Source organism: Chlorocebus sabaeus, chromosome 16 (assembly GCF_047675955.1).
Source record: "Chlorocebus sabaeus isolate Y175 chromosome 16, mChlSab1.0.hap1, whole genome shotgun sequence".
Classification (NCBI taxonomy): Eukaryota; Metazoa; Chordata; class Mammalia; order Primates; family Cercopithecidae; genus Chlorocebus; species Chlorocebus sabaeus.
Window position 1 is genome coordinate 79,118,365 of NC_132919.1, and position 19,963 is coordinate 79,138,327.

At 60.8% G+C, this 19,963-nt stretch overlaps 1 protein-coding gene across 2 annotated transcripts; it reads left to right on the forward strand.

Moving 5' to 3' along the window:
• The first annotated feature begins 1,725 nt into the window (after nucleotides 1-1,725).
• On the forward strand, nucleotides 1,726-19,540 carry FSCN2 (fascin actin-bundling protein 2, retinal). 2 transcript variants are annotated; one of them, XM_008013243.3, is made up of 5 exons: nucleotides 1,726-11,487; nucleotides 16,162-16,318; nucleotides 18,137-18,258; nucleotides 18,621-18,788; nucleotides 18,872-19,540. In XM_008013243.3, the coding sequence occupies exons 1-5, from the start codon at nucleotides 10,662-10,664 to the stop codon at nucleotides 19,075-19,077; spliced, it is 1,479 nt and encodes a 492-aa protein (XP_008011434.1). In that variant the 5' UTR covers nucleotides 1,726-10,661; the 3' UTR covers nucleotides 19,078-19,540. The 2 variants fall into 2 exon arrangements, with proteins under 2 accessions (XP_008011434.1, XP_037849861.1); XM_037993933.2 differs by having other exon boundaries at nucleotides 18,534-18,788; nucleotides 18,872-19,077.
• The last annotated feature ends 423 nt before the right edge of the window (nucleotides 19,541-19,963 follow it).

The window sequence follows — 19,963 nt, forward strand, 5'->3', positions numbered from 1 at the left end:
GCCGGCCGTCCCCCCCGCCCCCACCCCTGCAGAGTCACTGGACACTCAGGCCTAGAGTCACTCAACCCTACCCCCCTGCCCCACCCCACCCCCGCTGCTCCAGGCCTTCTGGAGACAGGATTCCCATTGCAGTTTACCTGAGACTCCCCATCCCCGCTGTGCAGCAGGAACCAAGGAGGCCCCTGGAAGAGCCCTGGGCTGGGAGCTGGACACCCGGGTTCTGGGCCCGGCTCAGCCTTGTACCTGTCATGTGACCTCTCTACCCCATTTCCTGTCAAAAAAAGAGGAGAGGGGTCAACGATGAGATGTGTGGCCCATCAGGGGCTCTGAGGCTGCCTGCCCTCCTGTGTGGACAAGAAGTCTGGGGACAGGAGGCCGGCAGGCGGCCCAGCAAACCCCCCAGGCTTCTTGCCTGATGCCCAGGGGTTCAGTTTTTGGTGATGAGTAAGACGTGCTCAGCGCCTCCGTGTGTCGAGTGTGAGACCACACGGCACCGCTCCTCCCTCCGTTCCTAAGGGCATAGCCCCAGGCCCCGCTGTGACCCTCCGCTGGGCCCAAGAAGGCGGCTCCTTTCCCCAGGCCTCAGTCCCCTCTGGCCTCCTGGAGCTGCATGGAGTGGGGAGGGTCTGCTCTCCACCTGGCCATTGTGGGCCCCACCCCAGGAGCTCCTGCCCCCTCAGCCCCACCCCTTCCTTCCCACAGGCTGCGTGGCCTGAAGTTTGTGTTTCCCCTCAGGGTGGTTCTTAGCTGCAGGGGAGGAGCCAGAAGCGGAGATGAAACCAAGGAGCCCCCACCCTCTTCACAGGGCTAAAGCCAGAAACCCCCTCCCAGGCCACAGCCTGCCTCATGTGGCCATGCCTGCTCCCTGGCAGTGCGCATCCTGCGACCCTTCCCACCCCAGGGCCTGAGCTTCCACAATCAATCCCCATGTCCCGAATCCCTGCTGCTCCCAAGGCTACCTGCTGCCTGGGGGTAGGCTCTAAGCCTCTTCCCCTGGTGCTGGAGGCGCACAGAGTGGGCACTGCCTGTCCCTCCACTCCTTCAGCGCCCTGACCACCGCCTAGCTGTTCCTCTGCCCCCAAAGCTCTCCCACTGGCTGCCTCCTCCTGGCAGGCCCCCATGCCACCCAGGACCTCTCATCAACTCCCATTGATTATGAGCTTGTTTCACCCACCGTCTGCCCTAGAGCATTGGTTCTCAGGGCACAGCATCCTTGTCCTCCACAGTGAAGCTGGTGCCCCCGTACCTGGCATAGCACCCTCCCCGCAGCTGCTTGTGCAGGAAGCCCAAGTAGGGGTGAAATAGAGAGGGAGGGGACGAGGAAGGCCAGGCCCATTCGGAGCTGTCTCCTTATCTCAAAAACGTGGAAGGGGCTGTGACTCTAGGGCTGGGAGGGAGGGGGTCGTTTTTGCTGACTCTCCCCACGGACCCTCTCCTGCCGCCTAGCTGGTCAGCTCCTCCAGCTCTCTCTGGCCTGCAGCTCGCCCAAAGAGCTCTGCACAGCGACTAGGTCAGGGCCTCTCCAGGTGTCCCCACTCGCGGGACGGCTGGCGCCACGCGGAAGCGGGGGAGGCGGGTCAGGGCGGGACAAGGGCAAGAGGCCACTGCTGTGGGCCCTCTGTCCCAAGGGCTGCCTTTGGTATGCGGAGAATGGAGGGTGCCGGGGGTCAAGCCCGGACTCTGGTCAGGGTATCCGAGCCTTAATCGCGTCCTCCTTCCCCAGCGCGCCGCGGGGGCGGGCACAGCAGGGCGGGTGTGGCTGGGGGGCCGGCGCTGCGTGGCCGCCCTGCCCGTCCCAGCCCGGGAAGCTGGGACTTGAGCGGGTCTGCGTTCGGGCAAGGTGAACCTCGGGCTGTTTCTCAGGCCGGGCCCAGGGCTGCATGCCCTAACTTGGTGTGGGGTCGCGGCGGTCCAGCCGGGCTGCACGTCGTCGCGCGCCCCTTGCAGCGCCCGGCCCGCCAGTTGCTGCGTCCCCTCCCCACACAGTCGGCCTTTCCTGACCCCCAGGTGCTCGCAGGGCGCGGGCCTGGGCCTCAGCTCCGCGCACTCCCCCGGGGACGCGGCACCGGGGCTTCGGGTGGGCTCAGGACCCGCACTCAGCACGCACCGCCCCTGCCGAGCACTGTCTGGCAGCGGGGACGCACCCCCAGGACCACGAGCTCGGAGGCCCCGGGCCGGGAGATGGCGCCCGTGGAATGGGCCCCGCGGGAAGGCCAGGAATGGCGGGCCCGTGTTGTTCCCCCGTAGGCCGCCAGGTGGGTCCCGCTATCGCCGCGAGGCCGCACCTGCCGCGCTGCCGGAGCCCGCGCTTGCCCAGAGCGCCAGGAGGGACCCCCGCTCCTCCCTCCGGCCACTGGGCGGGGCCGGCCGCTGAGTCACCGCCGCACACCCGACGGTGACGGAGGCAGGGCTGCCCGGGGAGCGGCCGGTGACCTCAGCCAGGGCTGACGCGGAAAGGTGGGATGGGGTCACCCAGGGCAGTGGATGGGAGGTGGCCCGAGCCTCCACTCACTGCCCACCCCAGATGTCCGAGGTCCCTCCTGCGACCAGGGACAGAAGGCAGCCACAGAGGGCCCCAACACGAGGACCCTGGCCCTGGGTGCGGGCGTTTATCCGGTGCTCTGCTCCCCCAGCAGATGGCCCCTGCTAACCACCACTTCCCAGAAAAGGAAAGGGAGGGGCTGAGAGGCTGGTTGGAGGCCACACAGCAGAAAAAGGTGGCTCCTTCCAGGGCTGGAGGGGTGGGACTCAGAGCTCTCACTACACACACCTGCTGGGGACAGAGGCCTCTCCGGCTTTCCCAGGACTGGGCCAGGCCTTGGCAGGGACCTCCCCAGAGTTGTGCCCCAAGGGGGCTGGGCTGGCTTCAGGAAAGTAAGAGGGGGCACTGCCGGATAGGGGATGTCCAGTGCCTCACCAGGGCAGTCACACTTCCTCCTGGAACCGTGGGGACACAGGAAGGCCTGCGGGAGGGGCGGGGGGAGAAGACAGACGCAGGAGGTGACCCTGAAGGTGGAGAGGCCCGAGCTAGGGTCACATGATGACTAGGGAAGGATAGCGGTTGGCTCAACCCATGTGTCCACTTGGTCTGTGGGAGGGAATCACCCTAGGGAGCCCCCTATGCCTGGCCCCCACCCACACACACCTTGGGCTCTCTTGAAGGTTAACTGTGTCCAGCACCTTGGCAGGCCCCATTTCCTCCAGTCCTTAGGACAAAGCATCCTTTGGGGGCATCACCTAGCTGGGAAGGTGAGCCCCCGAGTCAGTGTTGAGTCAGTGTTGAGTTTGCGTATCGGCAAGTGCCTTGAGCTCACACCCCTGGAACTGGCAGTTTGGTGAGGGATGGAATTGCAAGTTGAGAACTGGCCTGGGATTTTGAAGGCTTAGCCCCTGTCTCTTGCTGGCACTGCTGCTGATGAGAAATTAATGTCACTGGATTCCTGATCCAGAGTCCAGGTTTTGTGTTTCTCTAAGAGCCTTCAGGCTTTTTCTTGCTGATCTAACATTGCTTAATGTCCCTGGTGATGCTTTTGCATTCATTGTCTTGGCTACTTCCTAGGCCCTGTTCTTGGTAATTTTCTTGTATTATTTCTTTTACAATTTCTTTGTTTTGTTTTCTATTCTTCTGTTTTGGGATTTCTGTTAATTGGGTATTATACCTTCTGGATTTATTCTCTAATATTCCAGTTTTTTCTTCTGTCTCTGTTTTTAAACTTTCTGGGATATTTCCTTGACTTCTAACCCTTCAGTAGAATTTTTCATTTTATTTATTATGGTTTTTAACCTTTTGATTTTTTTTTTTTTTTTTTTTTTGGAGACGGAGTTTCGCTCTTGTTGCCCAGGCTGGAGTGCATTGGCGCGATCTCAGCTCACTGCAACCTCCACCTCCCAGGTTCAAGCGATTCTTCTGCCTCAGCCTCTCTAGTAGCTGGGATTACAAGCATGTGCCACCATGCCCAGCTAATTTTTGTATCTTTAATAGAGACGAGGTTCCTCCATGTTGGTCAGGCTGGTCTCGAACTCCCGACCTCAGGTGACCTGCCTGCCTTGGCCTCCCAAAGTACTGGGATTACAGGCCTGAGCTACCGCCCCTGGTTTGTGTTTTGTTTTTTGTTTTTTTTTTTTTTTTTTTTTTTTTGAGACAAGGTCTTACTCTGTCATCCAGGCTGGAGTGCATTGGCACTGTCTCGGCTCACTGTAACCTTGACCTCCCAGGCTCAAGCAATCTTCCCACCTCACCCCTCTCCATCCCCCAGCAGCCAGGACTACAGGTGTATGCCAGCACGCCTGGCTGATGTTTGTATTTGTAGTAGACATAGATTTTTGCCATGTTATCCAAGCTCATCTCGAACTCCTGGGCTCAAGCAGTTCACCTGCCTTGGCCTCCCAGAGTGCTGGGATTACAAGTGTGAGCCACTGCACCCAGCTTTGTTTTGAAATTTTGAACTTAACTAGTTTTAAACATCTTGACACATTTGCTTATCATTCTCCTTCTATTTCTGAACCCTTTGGAAGCAGGTTTCAGGCACGATGCCCTTACTATTTCAGTGTGTGTTTGCTAAGAACAAGGATGTTTTCTTCTGTGAGCTGGGTGACACCACGATGGTGGCCACATGCGGAGCCCTTCTCACTGTAGAGTGATAAATGGTCCATTTCTGTTTGGTCCCAGAAGTCAGAGGTAGAGTTAATTCCTTGCCTTTCTCCAGCATGGTTCCCGGCACACAGTAGGTACTCCCTGAGTGCCTGTGATGGTCAGTTCTTGCACGACTGGACTTGCAGGTGGAAGTGGCATTACACGTGGGCAGGGCATATGCGGGCCTGTGTGTGTGTAGATGCAGGCGGACAGGGACTGGGCAAAGGCTGCCACCTGCAGAGCTGTGGGCTCGTCCACGCCAGGTGTCCATGTCCGTGGTGTGCACCTGTGTGTAAGTCCAGCTGGGCTGTAAACAGCCATCTCTTTTCTGAAAGTTGATCTGTTGGTCATTCTAAGCCCCAAGCAGCCAGGGGCTCATGGGGTCTTCATGAACACTCCCCTCCTGACCCCCGCATGTGCAAAGGTCCTGGGGCTCAGGGGTCACAGGCTCCATTGCCCCAGTGGTTGTGGGGCATCTGGGCTTGTCAAGACACCTTTGCTTCTGCCCTCGGGCTCCCTTTGGGGACTTTTGTCCTTGCTGGGGTCCGGAGTTTTCTGGCAAGGCCTAGAGTCCCCTGCCAGGTGCTCTTCCTCCCCTCCTCTTCCAGGCACAGCCCCCCACCAGCACCTTATGATTTCACGGAAAACAAAAGCCAGGAGGCTGTCCGCCCTGACAGTTCCAAGGGGAGGCTCCAGAGCAGCCAGCCATGAACCCCAACTACAATTCAGGAAGCTGCCTGCGGGGAGGGGGAGGGAGGGGAGGGGGATTCTCTAGGAGCAGGCAGGCAGCCACGCTGGAGAGCCCCTCCCCAAGCTCTTCATTCCAGCCCTGCCCTGCCCCCTGCCTTGCCGATGGAGCCTGTCACCCTAAACCCGGCCTCAGTAAACCAACCCAGGCCAGAGAAAGAGAAGTGCGGCCCCCTTGCCCGTGTAAGTGGAACTGCAGCAGAGCCGATAGCTCAGCCATGAAAAAATCATGAGGTCGCCAGGCTGCAGGTCTGTTCTCAGGAACAACACCCGGGGCTGGGCCCCTGGGACCTGGTGTTGGGCCAGCAGTGAGGACATCAAGTCCCGGTGTGCCCAGCAGGGTGGCCCTCACCTGGCTGCAGGGCCAAGGGGACAACAGAGCCTGGGCAGGGGCTTGGCATGGGGACGAGGAGGAGAGTGGAGTACCTGGGAATCACTGGAGACAGGGATGCCAACAGGAGTGGCAGCAGTCAGGGCCTGGCACTGAGGCAGGGGCTCCTCCGATGCCTGCAGGGAGGGCCGAAGGTGCTGCTGGCCTGTGAAAGGCATGGTCCGCAGCCGCGGGGCTGCCCCAGGGCTCCATGTTCCAGTTTCCAGGGCTCCAGGCCAGCAGGGTGAGGAGCGACCTCTCCCCCAGCTGCACACAGGCAGGCCTGTACCAGCTCACACCACCAGCACCAGCACTGCAGGGCACCCAGCCTGGAGCACGTGCCGGTCACCATGGCAGCAGACAGCGTGCCAGCAGGAACCCAGGCTGGGCTCTAGCATCCAGGATCAGTGGTCTAGGCATGGCGGCGGGGAGGGGCTGGGGTCATTCCCCTTGTAGCACCAGAGGGGCCAGCTGGGTGAGAGGGAGGGGAAGGGGGACCCTGCGGCGCCAGGACTGCCCGTCCTCCAGCACCTCAGAAAGGGAACGATTTCCTGAGGGCTCTCAGGAAACCTGAGGGTGGACACCAGGGGCCGGTGGGGGCACATGGCTTCCTGGTCCTTCCCTAGCTGGCCTTGCGCTGAGAGGGATGGAGGCTGAGACTCGGGCCTCAGGGGAGGCTGTCGGGGGATTCTGATGGCTGAGGCACTCCTTGCCTCTGGGCTCAGGCGAGGCCAGGAAGGCTGTCACAGCTGGCTGCTCCCTGGACCAGGGGATCAGGGGTACTGCTACCCCAAACAGCCTCTCAGTGCCCACCAGAACAAGGCACCCCCTCCTAGGTGCAGACCTCAGCTTTGGCCTCACTGGGCGTGGGCTTCCACCCACCAGCGTCCGAGGTGGGTGAGGGTGGGGCGTGGAGCTCTCCCCACAGTGCAGCCTGCACAGGTCAGGGTGGCAGGCGCGTGTGTACCCCGCGTGAGTGGTTGCATGGCACCTCTGGAGGTGTGACCACAGGGCTTGGTGGGGGTCAATGGGAGGGGGTGCTCCCTGTTGCCTGAGAACGCTGTGGGGGGCTAGAGCGCCCCAGCCCACCACATGTTCTTTTGAGTTGCATATGTCTGGAGTATGAGTGGGACCCTGGAAACAGCCTCCCTTGGGCAGTGTACAACCTGGGCTCCCTGCTGGGCAGCCCGGAGTAGGCTCTCAGGCTGGGATCCAGGATGACACTCCCAGGGTCCAGAGCTGGCCCAGCAGGCGACCCTGCTGGCAACCTTTGCCCACCCTCGTCCATGAGCACCTTCACACACACACACACACACACCACACTCGCACACATGCACGATGCTGCACCCATCGGCAGAGGCTCAGTCCATCACACAAGAACCCGGCCCTGTGCTGGGGTCCCAGCTACTCAGGAGGTCAAGGTGAGAGGATCGCCTGAGCCGAGGAGGTCGGGCTGCCATTGGCCAAGATAGCACCACGGCACTCCAGCCTGGGTGACAGAACAAAACCTTGTCTCTAAAATAAATAAAAAAGAACCAGACGGCCAGGCACGGTGGCTCACGCCTGTAATCCCAGCACTTTGGGAAGCCAAGGCAGGTGGATCACCTGAGGTCAGGTGTTCAAGATGAGCCTAGCCAACATGGTGAAACCCCATCTCTACTAAAAATACAAAAATTAGCCGGGCGTGGTGGCACACACCTGTAATCCCAGCTACTCAGAGGCTGAGGCAGGAGAATTGCTTGAACCCGGAAGGCAGAGGTTGCAGTGAGCCGAGATCATGCCACTGCACTCCAGCATGGGCGACAGAGCAAGACTCCATCTCAAAAAAAAGAAAAAGAAAAAAAAAAAGGCTGTGCCCAGTGGTTCATGGCTGTAATCCCAGCACTTTGGGAGGCTGAGGAGGACAGATTATGAGGTCAGGAGTTCGAGACCAGTCTGGCCAACATAATGAAACCCCATCTCTACTAAAAAATACAAAATATTAGCCGGGTATGGTGGTGGGCGCCTGTAATCCCAGCAACTCGGGAGGCCGAGGCAGGAGAATCGCATGAACCAGGGAGACAGAGGTTACAGTGAGCCAAGATTGCACCATTACACTCCAGCCTGGGTGACAGTGTGAGACTCCATCTGAAAAAATAATAACAACCAGACTCCCCACATCCAACAATCTCAGGCACTTATTAAGTACCTGCTGTGTGCCAGAAACCTTGCTGGGGATCCAGAGGAAACAGTCCTAGCAGGTGGCTGGGCAAGAGTCTGGGGTCCTGACGTGGAGGCAGGAGGGGCTGGAATCCTTGCCAACGGTCTCCCTCCAAGGAAGCCCGGCCCAGGCACCCACCCTTTAGTCACCCTCCCCTGGGGCCTGAGAGTCCCCCTTAGCTCACACACCTGGGTCAGTTCCAGGCAGCCCCACCCAGGGTGGAGCTGTGAGGCCCCAGAACTGAGAGGCCGCCATCATTCCTGGCTCTGCCACTGACAGGCTGCCCAGAGCCAGGCCCACTTAGCCCCTGGCGGCCAGGCGTCCTCCCGCTGGGCACCCGATGCCTAAGCACCCTGCCAGCCCAGGCAGTGTTAATGAGGCCGTCATGCCAATCAGAGGGACAGGCCGCCTGGGCTCCTTCACAGCCTGGCTGGGTGTTGGGGAGTGGAGGTGAAGCCAGTGTCTGTGTCTGAGGCGGGGGGACCATGGGCACAGCTGTCCCTCTGGCGTCTACGACTCACAGACCAACTGAGCTGTGCCCTCACAATCCAACGGGAGGCTGGGCACAGTGGCTATGCCTGTAATCCCAACACTTTCAGAGGCCGAGGCAGGCAGATCACTTGAACTCAGGAGTTGGAGACCAGCCTGGGCAACATAGCGAAACCCCATCTCTACTAAAAATACAAACATTAGCCGGGCATGGTGGCAAGTGCCTGTAGTCCCAGCTACTTGGGAGGCTGAGGCAGGAGGATTGCTTGAGCTCGAAGGTAGCAGTGAGCCAAGATTGTGCCACTGGACTCCAGTTTGGGTGAAGAGCGAGACCCTGTTTCAAGAAAAAAAATTTAAGAAAAGATCCAATGGGAAATTGAAGTGCAGGCAGCACCCCAGCTTGTGCCCCTAATCCAGAGATACTTCCCTGGCATCGGTGCTAGGCCTGGGTCCTCAGTTCCGTTGAAACTGTGGGAGAGAGTGTGTGGGCATCGTCTCTGGGGAGGGGGTGTAACCCCAGATTGCGTCTTCCTAGGATGGTGCCTGGCACATGACCTGGTTTCGCACACAGTTGGTGCCTCATAAAAGCGTGTGAATCACAGAGGCGGATGAGGCCAGTGCACAGGGAGAGGCAAGACCAGGCCCTGGCGTCGTGGCGTGCACTGTGCCCTTAGGCGGTATTTGAATGTGGGAGTCTCTCTGCCCCCACCCGGGCCCTGAGCACGGGGACAGTGAGGACAGGTTCCTTTTCCTCCCGTGTCTGCAGGTGCCTGGCACAGTTGCCATCCAGAGCTTACAGGACAGAGGGAGAGTCCCTGAGTCTGTGCACACTCTGCCACTGTGGCCCCGCCCATCTCTGGGGCCCACAGGTGCCCAGCCCAGGCCCCTTGCTTTTGGCTAGACTCCTGCCATATGGGGACCCCCATGATAGCCATTCAGGAGATGGGGGGCCCAGGAGGTCAGGGGATTGACTCCAGGCCATGACCGGAAGTGCCCTGCGGCCCCTGTTCCCAGTCCCCAGGGAGATCTGAGGGTCACATGCTGTTATGAGGAAGAGGACACCAGGTTGGCCCTGGCCCAGGGTGGGCAGCTCTGGTTTCACTACTTGGCTCTGAGCCCCTGAGGCAGGTGCAGGCGCCAGGCATGGTGAGCAGGGCCCAGTGCCCCTCAGGCTCTGGGGAAGGGGTGCAGCTAGGTGGCCCAGAGCAGGGAGGTGCTGGGGACAGGTGTGACCACTTCCAGTCTCTCCCAGCCTGTTGGCCTTCATCCTCTCCCAGATTCCAAGGGTCACCCTGGGAGCACGGGGTGGACAGCGTCCCACCAGCCTCCTGGATGCACATCCGTAAAGACTCCAAAGTGAAGTGAGGCTGGCTTCACTCCAGCTCACAGCAGAGGAAGGGGCAGCCTCAGGACCAGCAACTTGCTCAGAGTGCACAGGAGTGTGCCGGGGCCAGGCCAGACTGGGGCCTCTGACCCTGACTCTTGCCTGCAGGGCTGCACGGCCACTGTGTTCCACCTTCCAGTGTGGGCAGCAGTCCAGTGCGCGTCATTCTGGGGCCTGAGCAGCGTGGCCAGAGGCTGGCCTGGGGTGGAGATGACCTGGCTGTAGGTTGTGGGTGGGGTCCTTGCTGTGCTCCTGGCAGCAGGAATCAGAGAAGCAGTAACTGGATCCGGCTGAGGGCCTGGCGGCCACCGAGGGTACACGCAGCGATCGGGTTGCGGCCAAGCCGTGAGCGTTCCACCGGGCAGCTCTACATCGGGAAGGGCCGGCCCAGGCTGGGAGCCCACACGGGGTTGGAGGAGGTGGGCAGGAACGAGAGAGGCCAAAAGGTGCAGGGCCATGAAGAGGGGCGCTGGGCCTACGCTGTGAGGAAACAAGGGTCAACCCTGCCCTCCAGCCCTGCGGGCCCTCAGGCTCTGGACTCTGTAATCCAGGAGTGGCTGAAATCCAAGCTCAGAGTAATGAAAAGTACCGCTCCTAAGCTGCAAGTCTCTGATCCGCTCTCCCCGCCCGCCCTCTGCTGCCCTCGAGCCCTCTAAGAGCTTCCCAGGCTGCTGCCGCAGGTCAGAGGCAGGTCAGAGCACACAGGGGATCCATGACACCGGCTGGGTCTGGGGGCCGTGGGCCAGCTGAGCCGACCTGGGGTTCTGGGGGGCCGCGGGGGCCGTGAGCACTCAGAGGGAGCGTCCCAGGCCCCTCCGGGGACCTGGCCAGCCTGAAGATGCCGACCAACGGCCTGCACCAGGTGCTGAAGATCCAGTTTGGCCTCGTCAACGACACTGACCGCTACTTGACAGCCGAGAGCTTCGGCTTCAAGGTCAATGCCTCGGCGCCTAGCCTCAAGAGGAAGCAGACCTGGGTGCTGGAGCCCGACCCTGGACAAGGGTCGGCTGTGCTGCTCCGCAGCAGCCACCTGGGCCGCTACCTGTCGGCAGAAGAGGACGGGCGCGTGGCCTGCGAGGCAGAGCAGCCGGGCCGTGACTGCCGCTTCCTGGTCCTGCCGCAGCCAGATGGGCGCTGGGTGCTGCAGTCAGAGCCGCATGGCCGCTTCTTCGGAGGCACCGAGGACCAGCTGTCCTGCTTTGCCACAGCCATCTCCCCGGCCGAGCTGTGGACCGTGCACCTGGCCATCCACCCGCAGGCCCACCTGCTGAGCGTGAGCCGGCGGCGCTATGTGCACCTGTGCCCGCGGGAGGACGAGATGGCTGCGGACGGTGACAAGCCCTGGGGCGTGGACGCCCTCCTCACCCTCATCTTCCGGAGCCGACAGTACTGCCTCAAGTCCTGTGACAGCCGCTACCTGCGCAGCGACGGCCGCCTGGTCTGGGAGCCGGAGCCCCAGGCCTGCTATACGCTGGAGTTCAAGGCGGGCAAGCTGGCCTTCAAGGACTGCAACGGCCGCTACCTGGCACCCATGGGGCCTGCTGGCACCCTCAAGGCCGGCCGAAACACGCGGCCCAGCAAGGACGAGCTCTTCGACCTGGAGGAGAGTCACCCTCAGGTGGTGCTGGTGGCTGCCAACCACCGCTACGTCTCTGTGCGGCAAGGTAAGGAGGGCACAGGTGGTGACCTCCTGAGGGGTGCTGGGACCTCCCCCTGCTTCGGGAAAGAGGCCGTGGGCGTCTCACGGGGAGTGGCATCGTGTCTATGTGTTCGCGTGTTTGTTCTGGGCTGGGGGTCCATGTGGGACATGTGTGGCCACTCAGGGTCGGGTGGGTGGCCCTCCGGCCATGCCCAGGGGACCCCCACTGAGGGGTGGTGGCTTCAGGGTCAGAGGCAAGGGTTCCCGGCCTTTCTCAACATAGCTGGAGAATGTCTCAGCCAAGCCCCGGGCAGCTGCAGATTCAGACTGCAGAGGTGTGGGCCAGGCGATGGGCAGTGCCCAGCAGGGGCAGGAGGCCTGACCTGGTGCCATGAGGGGCATGTGGGCAGGAGGCTGTGGGGGGCCCATATTTCCCCTTCTCTTCCTCCACCCCATTTTCCGGACTTTATTTTTTGAGAGGGAGTCTTGCTCTGTCGCCCAGGCTGGAGCACAGTGGTGTGATCTTGGCTCACTGCAAACTTCGCCTCCCGGGTTCATGCCATTCTCCTTTCTCAGTCTCCCGAGGAGCTGGGACTACAAGCGCCCGGCACAACGCCCAGCTAATTTTTTTGTATTTTTTAGTAGAGACAGGGTTTCACCATGTTAGCTAGGATGATCCCGATCTCCTGACCTCGTGATCCACCCTCCTTGGCCTCCCAAAATGCTGGGATTATAGGCGTGAGCCACTGCACTCGGCCGAATTTCTGGACTTTAAAGGAAGTTGGGGAGGGGCCCAGGGCAGGGCAGGGAGCCCGGGGTAGGGCGGGGATGGCACCACCATGTGCCTGACCAGTGGAGCCTCATGTCCTCAGGAGTTGGGGGAGCTTAAGGTCAGCTCCAGTGTTGGAGGACACAGTGGGCAGGCGGCCTCACCCGGGGCCTGGGCTCCTGGTGGGGAGGCACCTCCGTGCTCCAGTGGGGCGTGGCCTGGCTCTCCCCAGTTCCTGGGTCACCAGTTGCCTCCCTGCGTGACTCCCTCCACCGCCTGTGGGGTGAACCCCAGCAGTTCCTCCTTCCCCACTAGCTGAGCTCTGAGGCAGACGCCCTGGCCCAGGCAGTCACTACCCACCTGGGCTCCTGGCTCCATGCACCCCAGAGTGGATCTGAGGTAGTCTGAAGAGGCAAGGTGGGGAGAGCAGGGTGAATGGAGCTCCTCTATCTCCTGGCAGCTCCCAGGTGCCCACCAAGCCCCTGCCCTGACGGATGTTCAGGCCCCCTGGGCACACGGATACTCTGGGGCCAGACGGCAGAGGCCCCACCCTGCACACTGAGAGGGGAGCCCGGCCATGGCTATGGGGTCCTGCACCTGCAGTCAGTGTCCTCGGGCCTATCCCAACAGTGACAGGGTCCCAGGAGTGAGGGTTCAACTGTGGATGCATGGTCATGGCCCTTCCTTCCCATCACAGCCCACAGTCCAGCTACAATGCCTGCTGGCCTGGGCCTAGGCCCGGGCATGTGGCCATCCTTAGGAGGTTAAAGGGGGTAAGTGGGACAGTGGTAGTGAGAATGCTTCCTCCATGGGAGCCAAAGACACTGGACCTTTAGCCATTTGTAAGTGGACGGCTTGGGAAGCAGACTCAAAGCGGCAGCCATGGCAGTGGCCATGGCATTGGTGGTGTGATGTGGATGGTGGCATGGAGGTGGAGGTGAGGGCCGTGGTGACAGTGTGGTGGCAGCGGCGACGATGGTGATGGTGGTGATGGTGATGATGATGATGGTGATGATGAAGGTGATGGTGGTGATGGTGATGATGAAGGTGATGAAGGTGATGGTGATGGTGATGATGGTGATGGTGATGATGGTGATGGTGATGATGAAGGTGATGGTGCTGATGGTGATGGTGATGATGGTGCTGATGGTGATGGTGGTGATGGTGGTGATGATGAAGGTGATGGTGATGATGGTGCTGATGGTGGTGGTGATGATGAAGGTGATGGTGATGATGGTGATGGTGGTGATGATGAAGGTGATGGTGATGATGGTGGTGATGAAGGTGATGGTGCTGATGGTGATGGTGATGATGGTGCTGATGGTGATGGTGGTGATGGTGGTGATGATGAAGGTGATGGTGATGATGGTGCTGATGGTGGTGGTGATGATGAAGGTGATGGTGATGATGGTGATGGTGGTGATGATGAAGGTGATGGTGATGATGGTGGTGATGAAGGTGATGGTAATGGTGATGATGGTGATGATGAAGGTGATGGTGATGATGGTGCTGATGGTGATGGTGATGATGAAGGTGATGGTGATGATGGTGATGGTGGTGATGGTGCTGATGGTGATGATGGTGCTGGTGGTGATGGTGATGATGGTGGTGATGGTGGTGATGGTGATGGTGATGGAGGAGTGCTGATAGAGTGGTGGAGGGATGGGGACTGTATGGACCATTTTTCAGTCTCTTGATCCTCAACCACCCTGCATCTGACCCCATTGTCCTTTTGAGGGGAGAATCCCCTACTCAAGACTGGCTCCCATCTCCCACTTTAGAAACAGGAAGCAGCAGCCACTCACCTCCCTGCCTTCAGCAGGGCCAAGGGTGAGGACCTGGCCGCCAGGTGTTTCAGGCTCTGGATTGGCGGCCAGTGCTGTGGGGAGTGGGACGTGGCATCTCAGTCCTGGGGCATGGAACCCCCCCAGCTTCCAAGGCAGCTGCAGCGTGGGAGGCGCTATAGTGTCACCCCCACCCGGCCTCTGTGGAGCGGCCACATGGCAGGCCCTTCATTGAGGCATCTCCCTGGCTGGGTGGCCCCTAAGCCTCTCCTCCCCCTGGGAGGGGAGTGAGCACCCAGGCTTGCATGTATCCCCCGCCATCAGCCAGAGCCTGCTCATTTCTGCCAGCAGACAGCGTGGCAGGCAGTGTCCGATGCTGTAACAGAAAACTGGCCACAGGCTGGCTCCAGCAGTGACACAATCATCTGAAACGGGAGTCCAGAGCCCTGGGCATGGTGGGTTCCCAGGCAGCCACCATCACCCGCTCAGCAGCTTCCCCGGGGTCCTCCGTTCTTACCTCTTTGCTGAACCACTCTCCTGGGTCAGCTCTGACCTTAGCCTGACGCCCTCATGGTCGTAATGTGGCTGCTGGTATTCCAGGCCTCACATCCAGGCAGGACCAAGTCCAGAGAAAAAAGAGGCACTGGCTCTGCTTGTGTCCTCTCAGGAGTAAGAACACTTCTCCCCTAAGTCCTAGCAGACACTTCTTCACGCTCATTGGCCAGAACTGAGTCCCCCAGCTGCTCAACTAGCCCCTCTGGAGTTGGGTAAAACCAGTGTTGCCCAGGCCAATGCCAGCTGCACTCCTCTCCTATTTTGAGGTCATTTCTCTGGAAGCAAATGGCTGAATGAGGCAGCCCCAGACAGCATTCTGTCTGAAGGAGGTGTGGGGGCAACACTAGGGACACCAAAGTGCTGGTCCGGGAGGCACGGTGGCGGGGGCAGCCCTGCGATGCTGTGGCTTTACCCCACTCTTCCTTCAGTGCCCGCAGGGACGGCGTTGCCACGCCCCTCATGGGCCTCCCCTCCTGAGGGGTCCTGCTACCCCCGGGCACCATGTCAGTGCTGCCCTCCACTGGGCCCAGACAGCTGCTCTTAGCTCAGTATTTGCCAGGATCTAGAGCTGGTGGCAGTGGGGTGCTGGCACGAATGCTCGGCCACAGTGCAGGGGACATGCTGGTTGCTCCTCTGCATCTGATCAGTGGTGAGTGTGAGGGAGACCCCAGCCTGGGGTGTGAGGGGCAGCTTTGGGGCTCTCAGAAGGGAACAGGTCCCAAGCTCTCTGGCAGTCATAGCCTGGTAGCCTGGTGCCCTCTCCCCTGGGGACAGAGTGGGATGGGATCTGGCCCCACCCTCAGGCCCTGTGGGGCTCTGCCCACCACTCCCTCCCAGTCCCCAGCTGGACAGGCCACCAGAGTCCCTGGGCCTCGTGGGGGGCTCCGCAATTTGATACATCACTCCCAGTGGCCAGTTGCCATGGAAACAGGGAGGTGGCTTGTGGGAAGAGCCAGGGACTCAGTTCACAGAAGATCCTGGGGTGGCTCTAGTGTCTGCTGTCCCCATGCTGGGCATGGGTGCCCCTCCATCCCCTTGCAGGAACCCCAGATGGAGCCCAGGGCAGTCTTGTCCTCCCCCAGGGGTCCCGGGAGACCAAACACGGATAGTTGGGGCTTCTGCAGAGGTGACAGGGACCAGCCCCTGCCTGGTGCCCAGGGGTGCCCCCATCACCATCCCCATCCCCACCATCCCCATCGTTAGGTCCTGCCTGTGCCCACCCAGCAGCTTAGGGTGAATTATAAATAGAGGCTGGTGTAAGCCCTGGGTCAAGAGAGCAGGGCAAGGAGATTACCAGCTGATTACTGATTAGCAGAGAGTGGGGGCTGTGCCAAGCAGAAGGGCCTGGCTCCTGGGGGTGTGGAGGGAGGTCACGGCTCCCTTGGGGACAGTGTGCAGGGTCCACAGACGGCACACATGGCCCTGGGGCAGGGTTCCCAGGCTCTCTGAGAGGTGTCTTCCAAATCTTCTCAAGTCAAGAGATTTCTAGATGAGACCCCTCTGGCTTCAGGGGTGCCCCCAAAAGCATGCCCCCATCTCCTGCTCCCTACCCAGGAGAGGCGTGAGGGGCTTCCCCATCTCCTCCCTCCAGGGGTCAACGTCTCAGCCAATCAGGATGATGAACTAGACCATGAGACCTTCCTGATGCAAATTGACCAGGAGACAAAGAAGTGCACCTTCTATTCCAGCACTGGGGGCTACTGGACCCTGGTCACCCATGGGGGCATTCAGGCCACAGCCACACAAGTGTGAGTGCACACATCCCTCCCTCCTCCAACATCCCCCTTACCACCATCACCATCCCCACCATCATCGCCATCCCCATGACCATCATCTCCATCTCTACCATCACTATCATCCCCATCACCATTTCTATCCCCATCTCCACCACCATCCCCATCTCCATCATCTCCACCACCATCCCCATCCCCATCATCTCCACCATCATCCCCATCTCCACCACCATCCCCATCACCATCCCCATCCCCATCTCCATCATCTCCACCACCATCCCCATCTCCATCCCCATCCCCATCTCCATCATCTCCACCATCATCCCCATCTCCATCATCTCCACCACCATCCCCATCTCCATCATCTCCACCACCATCCCCATCTCCATCATCTCCACCACCATCCCCATCTCCATCATCTCCACCACCATCCCCATCTCCATCATCTCCACCACCATCCCCATCTCCATCATCTCCACCACCATCCCCATCTCCATCATCTCCACCACCATCCCCATCATCTCCACCACCATCCCCATCTCCATCATCTCCACCACCATCCCCATCTCCATCATCTCCACCACCATCCCCATCCCCATCATCTCCACCACCATCCCCATCTCCATCATCTCCACCACCATCCCCATCCCCATCCCCATCCCCATCTCCATCTCCATCATCTCCACCATCTCCACCATCATCCCCATCTCCACCACCATCCCCATCTCCATCTCCATCCCCATCTCCACCACCATCCCCATCACCATCCCCATCTCCATCATCTCCACCACCATCCCCATCTCCACCACCATCCCCATCCCCATCTCCATCATCTCCACCACCATCCCCATCACCATTCCCATCTCCATCATCTCCACCACCATCCCCATCTCCACCACCATCCCCATCACCATCCCCATCTCCATCATCTCCACCACCATCCCCATCACCATCCCCATCTCCATCATCTCCACCACCATCCCCATCTCCACCATCATCCCCATCTCCATCATCTCCACCACCATCCCCATCATCTCCACCATCATCCCCATCCCCATCTCCATCTCCATCCCCATCTCCACCACCATCCCCATCACCATCCCCATCTCCATCATCTCCACCACCATCCCCATCTCCACCACCATCCCCATCCCCATCTCCATCATCTCCACCACCATCCCCATCACCATTCCCATCTCCATCATCTCCACCACCATCCCCATCTCCACCACCATCCCCATCACCATCCCCATCTCCATCATCTCCACCACCATCCCCATCACCATCCCCATCTCCATCATCTCCACCACCATCCCCATCTCCACCATCATCCCCATCTCCATCATCTCCACCACCATCCCCATCATCTCCACCATCATCCCCATCTCCAGCTCCATCTCCATCCCCACCACCATCCCCATCCCCATCTCCATCCCCATCTCCACCATCCCCATCTCCATCATCTCCACCACCATCCCCATCATCTCCACCACCATCCCCATCCCCATCCCCATCTCCATCATCCCCACCACCATCCCCACCTCCATCTCCATCCCCATGTCCATCTCCATCTCCATCCCTATCTGTATCCCCATCACCATTCCCATCACCTGCACCATCACTTCCGCCACCATCACTGCTTCGGCCGTGAGGACTGCCGTGGCAGCTCAGAGAGGAAAGCCCACTGGGGCCAGGTAGCTCCTGATGGTGGCGGGTGTGTCAGTGGAAGGCAGGCTCCTGTTCCACTCCTTGGAACCTGAGGAGGATAGGGAAGAGATACCCTGCACCCCCATCTCCTGCTGTCCTGAGGAGACCTTTCGCTGCTCCCTCCAGTTCCGCCAACACCATGTTTGAGATGGAGTGGCGCGGCCGGCGGGTGGCACTCAAAGCCAGCAATGGGCGCTACGTGTGCATGAAGAAGAATGGGCAGTTGGCGGCCATCAGCGATTTTGTGGGTGAGCACTCCGCCTGCCAGGGACCGGGGCAGGGGCTGTCTCCACCCAGGGACAGCGCCTGCCCAGACACCCCATCTCCACCGAGAGCTGGACCCTCCCTAGCCCGTGGAACGGCTGCTGTCATGGAGTCATACTTGCTAGTCAAGATAACCGTCTTGGCAAGGGAAACAGTTAGGTCCTTATGGGAGTGTCCTTTTCTCCGCTGCCGGGAACCTCCTAGGCACCTTGCCAAGGTCGCACATGAGGCAATGGCAGGCCTGGGCCCCTAAGTCCAGGTGTGGCGCTTCCCAGGGACCCCACCCCCCCGGCCTGGACAGGGAAGGTGGCGGGAGGGGCAGCGCAGCAGACGCTCTCCCTGCCAGGCAAAGACGAGGAGTTCACCCTCAAGCTCATCAACCGGCCCATCCTGGTGCTGCGCGGCCTGGACGGCTTCGTCTGCCACCGCCGCGGCTCCAACCAGCTGGACACCAACCGCTCTGTCTACGACGTCTTCCACCTGAGCTTCAGCGACGGCGCCTACCAGATCCGAGGTGCGCGGCGGGCAGGGTGGGCACGCGGGAGCGGGTCGCAGCGGGCAGGTGGGCACCCCCGCCAACGCCGTCCCGTCCTCCAGGCCGCGGCGGCGGATTCTGGTACACGGGCAGCCACGGCAGCGTGTGCAGTGACGGCGAACGCGCCGAGGACTTCGTCTTCGAGTTCCGCGAACGCGGCCGCCTGGCCATCCGCGCCCGGAGCGGCAAGTACCTGCGCGGCGGCGCCTCGGGCCTGCTGCGCGCCGACGCCGACGCACCGGCCGGGACCGCGCTTTGGGAGTACTGAGGCCGCGCCCGGACCAGCCTATCGCGCATTACACTGTGTCTGTCCCGCAGCCGCGCATAGGCTTCCGGGTGCCGCTTGAGGGTCCTGCAGCTGTAGGGGGAGGAAGCCCACAGTTTCCCCCAAACCAGAGCGTGCCCAGAACCTCCCAGTGCCCAAGGACTCGCATCCAGGAGGTGGCCTTGTGGATGGGCAGGGTGACCGGGCAGGGTGACCCAGCCCGGTGGGGGTGGGGCGGAGGGGAGGTCTTGAGGACGTGGGGAAGATGGGGGCTGGGGGTGGGTGGCGGACTGAGCCTGGGCGGGCTGAGGCCACCAACACATATCACAGATGACCTCACTGGACACCACCCCTCCCCAACCTAGGTCCTCAACCCTCCCTAGCCCCTGGCAACCCCTTGCTCTCCCCCTGACTCTCAGAGCAAGACACAGGCACAAGCGTTGGACAAAGGTCAGAGCCAGAGGCTCCTGGGTGGGGGGGTGGGGGGGGGAAGGGGGCAGGGCGGGGCGCAGAGGACAGTTGGGGAGCACAGCATGGATGGGACCGTTAAGGGGTGCAGGACCGCCTTGGTGGGTGGCTCACCCGGCCCCCGCTCTCCCAGCAACACAGGCCGTGGCCGCACGGAAAAGGCCGGATTTGGAGTGTCACCAGGGGGCCTTGCTCCCTGAGATGTGGCGACCACTGAGGGAGACAAACCCTGACTCGGAGCACCCCACAGGCCCCTCCCACTCCATGGAGAGGAAGGCAGGAGAGCCAGGCAGTGGCCCCAGGCCTCCCAGACACCCCCGTGGAGCAGAGCCCTCCTCAGGGGTAACTGGGTCACAGCGAACACTTTTTCCTTGGAGGCCACCCCCGTGCTGGGGGCTCCCAAGCAGTGCCATGACTCTGG